We start from the raw sequence: 10,225 nt of genomic DNA, 5'->3' as shown, positions 1-10,225 counted from the left end.
GGTTTACTGGGGTTTACTGGGGTTTACTGGAGTTTACTGGGGTTTACTGGGGTTTACTGGAGTTTACTGGGGTTTACTGGGGTTTACTGGGATTTACTGGAGTTTACTGAGGTTTACTGGGGTTTACTGGAGCTGAATCAGAGGATGGAGATTGTCTCCTGATCAGAGGAACCAAACGAAGGATGAGAAAAGCTGCAAATCAGATCAGAGAATGAATCAGATCGTTCTCTCTTTCTGGTTCTTCCTGCCATGTTTTCCAGCATTCTGAGCTGCAGCAAACCGTCTGCTGATGGTTAAAATGTCGACCTGAGTCTGACCCGGATCCCTAACTTCCTGTTTCTCTGTTTCCTGCGGCGGCGGCATGATTCTCCATAGAAAGCGCCGCTGATAAGAGACGTCTGAACGGCGGCGGCGTCAGCAGATGGTATCTGAGCTCAGGGTGTTTAGTCTGAGCCGACACGGTTCTGTTCACTCATGTGTCTGATCCCACAGCCGGCAGGAGGAGGAGGCATCATGCTGTGGGCCTCATCAGACAACCAGACCAGAGCTCAGAGGAAACGCCTGCAACCTTCCACAACCACTCAATAAAACATTTATAGATTTATGAACCGATCCAAGGTTCAGAGCTTCATGGATTAATTCCCATAAATTTACAAAATAGACAATAAATATGCAGTAATATTTATCATTAGATTCGAAACCAAGTGCTAAACTTTCATCAGTCACATGAGCATTTATTTGAAGAACATTAACCTGCACAATAAATAAATTAAAAATATAAAGCAAATTCAAAGCAATGATTAATCATGTAATAATGAACCAGGCATGATAAATTAAAACAAACTCAATAATATCCATTTTAATGATTTTTCTCTTTCGGCCAAAAACTGGATGATAAATTCTTCAGTTTGGAGTTTAAACCTTATTCTGAAGAATAATTTACAGAAACTCATAATTCATTTTATTTGTTGTTCCAGTTTCAATGTTAAATGTTCATTAGAAATGAGAGTTTATTGGTCTTTCAGAATGTGTTGGAATTAGTTTAGATTGTTCTCCAAGCAGCAATATTATATTAAAATGTTATTATAATAACATGTTATTAATCTGAACTGATGTCGGCCCGCGGGCCCGACCAGAACCGAGGAGGTTCTGGTGATAAAAAGCTGCTGCAGCAGGACACCTCCATGATGATGATGATGATGATGATGATGATGATGCTTTCCTCTGAGGAAGTGTGGAAAGTGTCGGCGCTGTAATTACCACTTCCTGCGTGTTTATCGCCTCATCATGGCGGGTTGATGCTTAATCACAGCCTGGAGAGGAAGACGAGCTGCGACACGCCGAAGATCCCCGGGATCATCTTCATCCTTTCTCCTGGCTTCATCATCATCACTCACTTTTAAACATTTAGCTTTGAGTTCAGTTTTAATGTCAGAATTTTAAAGAAAAAGTTCAACCAAAGTTCAGAGGAAGACTTGAGGAGCTTGAAGAAGAGCTAAGAGGAACGACACTGCTCAGGGTCCCTGAACGCACCGCCGGCCTTTTAATTAACACGGCAACAAGAATGCAGCTTCAAAGCGACGAGAACAAACAGAGCGGCAGCTTCAACCTGCAGGAGGAGAAGAAAGGAGCGGCTGTTTGCTGAGGCGGAGGGCAAACAGAGCCACAGCTACTTCCTGTTTCTCACATTCAACTCCCATCTCAGACAAATCCCATCATGCACTGCGTCGGCTCCTGGATCTAAACCAACTGTGGCTGATAAGGATTAAGTAAGCTAAACGTTTTCAAAGTTAGCAGCAGCGCTAAGCTAACGCTGAGCTCTGATGTCAGAGGAAACGTAAGAAAGTTTCAACAAACCAAACCAGAACCAACCGAACCCAGAGAGAGGTCAGGAGGACCAGAGGTCAGAGGTCAGTTAGCATTCACACCTCACCAACTGGACCGGACTTTCTGGACAAATGGACGGATGAATGGATGGACGGATGCCCTCCAGCTGATCTGAGGTCAGATCGACCTCCATCAGGTTCTTCACATCTGAACCTGTAGGCCGGCGGCCATGTTGGTTCTGATCTGGGCCCATCTGGTACCGACCAGCAGGTTCTGACCACTGAAACCCAAACGAGCTCAGGGATGAACCTGGAAGCTTTCTGTGCAGAAACGTCTGAGGAAGAGTTTGTGTCTCTGGGTTTGTTCCTCAGGAAGTCGGTGAAAAGTCATGGAGCGATGAAGATGAAGCTCCTCCTCTTCCTCACTTCGCTCCAGTCAGGAGGACTGAGGTCCGACAGGCCTCTGATGTGTGTGTGGGGGAAGGAGGGATTCCTCCAGGTCCAAGGAAAAGCCTGAATTCCTGAAATGACTCGAGCCGAAGACGAGGAGGAGGAGGAAGGTGAGTCAGAGCTTCGTTTTCAGACAGAGTGAGAGGTCGCCTCAGGCTGCCTCATTAACCGTCTCTGCCGTCATCGGATCAGCTGAGCTGCTGGTTTATTCAGCTGGAAGCAACAAAACCTGCAGCTGATGGCGGACCGAGTCAGGATCCGCTTCCCGGGAGAATCAGAACCAATCAGAGAGACTCAGCCTGTCGCAGCTGTAATGGATAATGAACAGAGTGATGCATCCCGTTCAGAGATCCTCAGTTGTCAGGAAAACCTTCCCAGCTGCAGGAAGGTCCAAACAAAGAGACGGCGACCCGACAGAACCCGGAATGAACCGGAAACCCGGATCCACTGGATAAAGATCAGAGTGAGACCTCTCTGTCTTTAATCTCCTCTCTGCACCGTGACCTCCAGCTGGAGACGGAGCGCCAAGGTCACCGAGACAAACCGGGTTTCTGGGCCAGAGTTCTACTGCTGGAGTTCTGGTCTGACCCTGGGACCGACTCAGAACCAGAACCAGGACCAGGACCAGAACCAGGACCAGGACCAGAACCAGGACCAGAACCAGGACCAGGACCCGGACCATAACCAGGACCAGAACCAGGACCAGAACCAGAACCAGGACTAGAACCAGGACCAGAACCAGAACTAGGACCAGGACTAGAACCTGGACCAGGACCAGAACCAGAACTAGGACCAGGACTAGAACCAGGACCAATCAGAACCAGGACTAGAACCAAAACCAGGACCAGGACCAGAACCAGAACCAGGACCAGGACTAGAACCAGGACCAGAACCAGGACCAAAACCAGAACTAGGACCAGGACTAGAACCAGAGCCAGAACCAGAACCAGGACTAGAACCAGGACCAATCAGAACCAGGACTAGAACCAAAACCAGGACCAGGACCAAAACCAGAACTAGGACCAGGACTAGAACCAGAGCCAGAACCAGAACCAGGACTAGAACCAGGACCAATCAGAACCAGGACTAGTACCAAAACCAGGACCAGGACCAGGACCAGAACCAGAACTAGGACCAGGACCAGAACCAAAACCAGGACCAGAACCAGGACTAGAACCAGATTGTTCCAGATGTTATTACCATGCTATATAGTTGTTATATAGTTGTTATAAATTGTTGTGCCTACGCCTGAGGAAGACTTATATAAGTCGAAACGTCGCGATTTATAGGCACTCCATTCTACTCTTATTATTAAAAAACCTACCCTCTTTTCCCTCTTTTTCACTCTTACTTATCAATCTATCCTCTTTTTTTCCTTTTTCTTTTTTCCTTTCAATTCCTTCTATAAAAATAAAAAAAAACAAAAAAAGATAAAAAAAAAAAACAAAAACAATAAAAAAAAGCATATAAAAGAATACATAAATTAACTTATATTCATATAACTAACTAAAAAAAACATTTATTGATTAAGTAATAAAGCTGACTGGACAGAAATAAAAAGAGATGTGGCAACAAGAGGAATGGCAAACACAAGGACGCAGGGGAAGACAGAGAATACGTCACCAAGCACAAAACACATGGGGGAGTGGAATGAGAGGCAGGATGGACAGTGCAACTCCTGTCTTTAGGCAGGCTAAACCCTCTTTTCCTACCCCTACCCTAACCCTACCCTAACCCTTTCAGTATTTCAAAATGTTCTTCACTAATGAGATGATTGAACACATCACACCAATTTGAACTCTGCTCAAGAGCTGGGGGATAAAATCAAGACTAGCCCTGAAGAAATACAGCATTTCCTAGCGATCCTTCTTTTTATGGGTGTTTTCAATTTCCTGTCACTGGAGGACTACTGGCACCATGAATCATGCTTTGACCTGATTGCTGACACTGACTGAAGATAGGAAAAATTAAAATGTAATATTTCCTTGTTCGACGCAATGTTTTTCTTGGTTGAAATTAAAATCAGTGTTTTGTGGCATTTTGACAGAAATAAACTGTATCCATTACCCCAGACATTTTTTTGTTGTTTATTTCTTCATAAATTAGCATTTTATTTTAATTTATCTACTGTACTTGGTATTTTTATTAGGTCATGTACAAACCTAGTGATGGTTGAAAAGTTTAAATTAGTTAGTAATAGTAAAAATTATGATTTCCCCATATTTATTCTAAAATTTTACCATATTTGTTAATATCAACTCAGAAAGTCACAAAAATTCTTTTGTAAGATAATGCCATAATTATTATTAGTGTATAACACTGTAATAACACTTGTTTCATATTTGCACCAATAGAGGAAAATGACTTGATTTTATACTAAAGAAATAAATGTCAACTACATTAGCTCAATTTGCTACATTTATTATTAACTTACATCTCAATATTTCCAAAACCACAGGGTCTGTTGAAAAAAAATATTGATTGTGTTTATGAATCACCCTAGGGTAAAAGAAATGAAAGGAAAAACATTTTCACAAGTTTTTTTCTTTTTGTGGTTGTCAAAGAGTTAAACCATTAAGTGACCATCTCAACCGTTTGGTAGAGATCAATATTTCCAAAACCACAGGGTCTGTTGAAAAAAAAAATATTGATTGTGTTTATGGATCACCCTAGGGTAAAAGAAATGCAAATAAAACAATTTTCACAAGTTTTTTTCTAGGTGCGGCAGTTAAAGGGTTAAAGTTAAAAACATAAACATGTTTTTATTGTGATTCCAGTGTTTTTATGAATATTGTGGAGTGTTTTCCGGGGAGCTGCCGGAGCGTCATGTGGAGATTCCAGATCATCTGAGCTGGAAGTTCATTCGCTGCTTTGAAGTCTGAACTCCTGGCCGACGAACAGAACCTCCTCAGACGGGTCGGAACCACAACACCGGACCTCGTTTCGAAAACCTCGGCTCATCCCGGATTCCGGATTCCGGAGTGTCGGGAATCTGCAGTGAAGCTTCAGAGACGTTTGTCTCCTCAGCTGAGCGACGCCGCGGCTCCAGCTGTGCCGGCCCAGTAATCTCCACACTTCCCAGTTTCCCACGCTGAGCTCATTCCAGAGCCACTAAACAATGCCGGAGTCCGGCCGCCCCCTCCCCCGCCGCCCTGGGTTCGCTCTCAGATTGGTGTAATTTACAGCAGCTGGCCGCGCCGCAGGAAAACAGGACTGGTTGGGAAACACGGTTTTCCCACACAGATCCAGGGTTCCTGAAGGGGCCGTGGATTCAGAACCACTGGATGAGTTCTGCTCCATCCGGAGAGTCTTCAGATGTGAGACTTTAGTCACTGAAACGTGTTTATTATTCTCTTTTTTGACCTTTCTGCAAAGTTAAAACACAAAGCCGTGTTTTCCTACACACGATACAGACCATAAACGCCTCGTTTGTTATCCAGATCCTCCTGAAGCCGGTGACATCATGTCTGAATAAAAACCTGCTTTTGTTCCTTTAAGGCCTCGTTTTACCGTTAATATTTATTCCACCACCTTCCAGGTAAAAACATGGGATTATTCTGTTTGACCGGAGCGGATCTGTTGGATTATCTGCTGGATTAACATGTTTTCTGATTTCATCACCGCCTCTCTCTGCTGCACTGGACCTGTACAGGAAGTAAAGTCAAAGAAAATCTAATTCAGATGCTTCCTGTAAACGTCTCCAGGTTTTAATAAAGCATAAAGTCTGGTCCCGACATCAAGACTTAAAATAAATGATTTAAACTGATCTGTTGTAATCAGGAAGTTATTTTTGTGGCCAAAGAAAACAAGATCACCACGAGCAACTTCTTCTGATTTCTTTGGCAATCCTCGACGCCGACGACAAAACTCTGTCTGTCAGAGAAAATCTGATCCAACACAACAAACTGAACATCAAACCAGAGTAAAGCTTTGATTCAGATCATTTAGTTCCCCAGGATTCAATGACTACAGTTCACCCCGAGTTAAAGTTTAAATAAAGTAAAAATGAAACATTCAGCCAGCTGAGCTGAATCTGTGAAGTTCTGTGATGAAGAGGAAACTTCAGACCTGCTGCAGACAGAAAACGCTCCTCTGTTCTACCACAACCTAAAAACTGGTCCAAGAAAATAAAAAAACATCAAACTCGTTAAAATTTATGTTCAGATCCTGAACTTCTTCAGGCTTTATGACTGCAAAGGTTATCTTTATCGTCCCTGATCTTTAGTTTTAGAAAACAGAAACATTTAATGGTGCAACATAAAACTTCAAATTGTGCAGAGAGGATAACATCCTCATTTCTGCTGCTTCAGCGTTACTTTCTCTGTAAAAACACTTTGTTTTATTTGGCGTTCCTCTACGCTGACGACACGTTCCTATTCCACTAAAATCAAATAAAGTGTCTAGTCAAAGAAAACAGCATTAAACTAAGTTATGATTCAGACCAGGAACGACTCCAGAAAACTTTTCAACATTTTGATGAAATAAGAAAAACATCCAGAAAGGATGAAACATCCTGCATGACGTCTTCTGGTTTTATGTCTGCTGTGCAGGAAGCAGCTTGATCTATACCAACAACTAAACTATGACTGATGACTCGTCGTCTGTCGTCTAAACCGGTTCTGTTCTGAATGTCCAGTCTTGTTGGGTCTATCGGCCGTCAGCGGTCCAGCACAGAGGACGGCGGTTCTGAACCGGAGCGGACGCTTCAGCGCTCTTCATCAGGGAGGAATCTGGAGAGTTTGGCCCTCAGCTTGTGTCTCCAGAGCGGCTCGGTCTGATCCGACCAGTTTTCTGCTGCAGGATTTCATCTGCTGTGAGACCAAGCAGTCTGAGTTTAGGTTTTTAGACCAGTTATGATTTAATTCAGCCTTTAATCCAGTTCCTGCTCCTGTTAGGCATTTCCTTCAGACTCTGGTTTAAATCCAGCTCTCGTGTCCGAGTATCGTTTTACAGCAGGCTGTCCCATGTTGTGTCTTCTGTTTGTCTCCAGAGGACGTGGCCCGTCTTCCTGCCTGAGCTTCAACCAGATCTCAGTCCTGGTTAAAACTAACTGCAGGTTTTCAGCTGCAGAGCTCCAGGCCTCCATTCCTCCTCCTCCTGCAGGTTTTCTTCTTTGTGGCGCTTTCATGTGGCCCCGGGGCCCGTCTCTGCACAGTCGAGTCAGAACACGTCGCCTTCCTGCCGCACTTCAAAGAGTCCAAACACACCAAGTTACAGGGAGCGCTGAGCTCACGGCGGGTTTCCTGAGATTACAGACGAAGCTTTGTCCTCCTCAGAGGACAGGTGTCCCACATCAGGACCCGACCCCATCAGGCTGGTCTCAACCAGAAGGACCAATAAACTGTCAGATTTTGGTTTATGGCCTTTGGCTGGTTCTTCCTGGTTCTTCCTGGTTCTTCCTGGTTCTGGTCGGAAACAGCTGGAGGTTCTGAGAATAAACGGATTCAGGAAGAAACACGTTTCTCCACAACCGAGTCAGAGCTCAATGAATCTGTTTCAGAGTCACGACTGAGAAACAAGGTCAGACAAGGTCAGAAGGTCAGAAGGTCAGAAGGTCAAGATCCACAGAGGAAGTAGAGAAATGTTTTCTTGGTTTCAGACAGAATCAGAGACTTTCAGACATCAAACAGATTCAGCTACAAAACATCCAACAGAGAACAGACAGTGATGAAGACAGCGAGGAAGACAGCGAGGAAGACAGCGATGAAGACAGCGATGAAGACAGTGAGGAAGACAGTGATGAAGACAGCGAGGAAGACAGCGAGGAAGACAGCGATGAAGACAGCGATGAAGACGGCGATGAAGACAGCGATGAAGACAGCGATGAAGACAGTGATGAAGACAGCGAGGAAGACAGCGAGGAAGACAGCGAGGAAGACGGCGATGAAGACGGCGATGAAGACAGCGATGAAGACAGCGATGAAGACAGCGATGAAGCAGATGGAGCATTAATAACCAGAAAAATGAAGAAAACATCCAAAACATGCAGGAATAATTTCAGACATCTTTAAATTGTCTGGAGATCAAAACCATCCAGTTTCCACCATCAAGTCGCAGCTGAACTGAACAAACTCCAGTCACCACCAATAATAGATCACCAATAATAGATCAGCAGATGTACAAATATCTACATTTAAAGACCCTAACATCATCATCATATTTGCTAATAACATTTTAACTTTAGTCATTTTCTTTTTCTTATTTAATTTATTTCATTCAGGCTCTTCAGCAGAAACATCTGCAGCACATTTACGCCCAAAGATTTCCTGAATCTCCCAGAGAACTTGAATCTAACACCAGATGATGTGTTCAAAGGTGGCTGGTACACCAGAACCCTGCAGGTCAAGCTGAGCCTGAGCAGAGCCCCGGGTCAGAACCATCAAGAACCCCCAATGAAGAAACTCCTGAACAGAGCAGAACAGAGATCCACCACAGCCTGCAGATTGAAATGATCTGAGGTCAGAATGATCTGCAGTAAAGTTCCTGATGTCCAGCAGCGTTCCTGACCGGCACCCAGAAGTCCCTAATCTGCCCCATAAGTCCCTAATCTGCCCCAGAAGTCCCTAATCTGCCCCATAAATCCCTAATCTGCCCCAGAAGTCCCTAATCTGCCCCAGAAGTTCCTAATCTGCCCCAGAAGTTCTTCATCTGAACCCAAAGTTCCCAAGGTTTCTAATCTGCACTAACAGTTCCCAATCTGCCCCAGATCCCTTCCAGACAGCAGCTGTACTTCAGTGAAAACCAATTTTTAGATATTTAGTGACCAAGGTCTCCAAACGGCGCAGTGGAGCAGCCAGCTTAGGCGCAGTGTGTGTTGGCGCAGTGTGTGTCTTGGGCCCGCAGCCCGGGCTCTTACCGAGGTGCAAGGTGAGGTTGATGGAGTTGGGGTACTGGATCCCCGCCAGCATGGTCTGGCTCTGCCACCAGGTGGCGTCCTGCTGGTTGTTGTAGTCGGTCAGGTACGCGGCGTTGTGGTGGTTCCGGGGGTCTCGCGCGTCGCAGATGTGGCAGGACTTGGTGACCCCGGTGGCGCCGGTCTGGACGCAGTACTCCTCCGGCGGGGAGCCGCAGGTGTTGGTGGCCTCCACCGTCACGTTGAAGGCCGCGTTCACGAACTCCGGCATGCAGCGCTGCGGTCGGCCCTGCTCGTCCGCGCACTCATCCATGGCGCCGCGGACGCACACCGCGGCCACCCAGCTGCACGCCACCAGAGCCCGGATCAGGTTCTGCATCCTGCCCGCCCGCTCCGTCCTCCCGATCGGCCGCAAAACTCCCATCGGAGCTTTCCTGAAACTTTCCCAAAGTTTCCCCCGTCAGTTTCCCGCAGGAACGATCCCGGACTGGAAGATCCTGGAAAACGAGGAGCGACTGGTGGCTCCGGCTCCGCGGCTCTGTGCTGCTGCTCTCTGGCTGTCCGAGGTCGCTCTCAGCTCTTTGTGTCCGCCGCCATGCACCCACAACTCCAGCAGGAAAAGACGGGAGTCCAGACTACACCCAGTCCGCTACTGCGCAGCTCCGAGGCGCACAGGCTGCGGAGAAGAGTCCGCCTCTTCCTCCGGAGTCACCAAATCACCGCAGAGCCGCTGCGCACCCGCAATCACTGCGCAAACTTAAACACACTTTTCAAAGTCCGGTCTGCGCCGAATCACGTGTTTAATATTCAGGTCAGAGTTGAAGTTGCTGCTGCGTGGAAAAACTCCCAGATTTAGGAAAACCAGAGGAGGATTCCCGGAGATAAACTTGAGTTTGATAAACATGAAACTGATCCTGGAGCAGATTTTGGTCCTGCTGGAAAAACTCCCCTCACAGGAGGGAGGACAGAGACCCCTAGTGGACAAAGGCATGAACAGGATTTCTGTTACTTATTCCACAATATTCAGGATGTGGATCATCCATCCATCCATCCATCCATCCATCCATCCATCCATCCATCCATCCATCCATCCATC

General features: G+C 46.0%; 1 protein-coding gene across 1 annotated transcript in view; it reads right to left on the bottom strand.

Annotated features, from left to right (window-relative positions):
• The window catches only part of lamc1 (laminin, gamma 1), a 45,467-nt gene extending 35,914 nt beyond the window's left edge, over window positions 1–9,553 (bottom strand). Inside the window, exon 1 of the mRNA XM_007578086.2 lies at window positions 9,133–9,553. Within this exon, the coding sequence (XP_007578148.1) occupies window positions 9,133–9,553 (421 nt within the window). The remainder of the gene's footprint in view (window positions 1–9,132) is intronic.
• Between the last annotated feature and the right edge of the window lie 672 nt (window positions 9,554–10,225).

This window comes from Poecilia formosa, unplaced genomic scaffold (genome assembly GCF_000485575.1).
Source record: "Poecilia formosa unplaced genomic scaffold, Poecilia_formosa-5.1.2 Scaffold466, whole genome shotgun sequence".
NCBI lineage: Eukaryota > Metazoa > Chordata > Actinopteri > Cyprinodontiformes > Poeciliidae > Poecilia > Poecilia formosa.
Note: the sequence above shows the minus strand (reverse complement) of the source record. Positions and strands in the feature narration are given on the sequence as shown.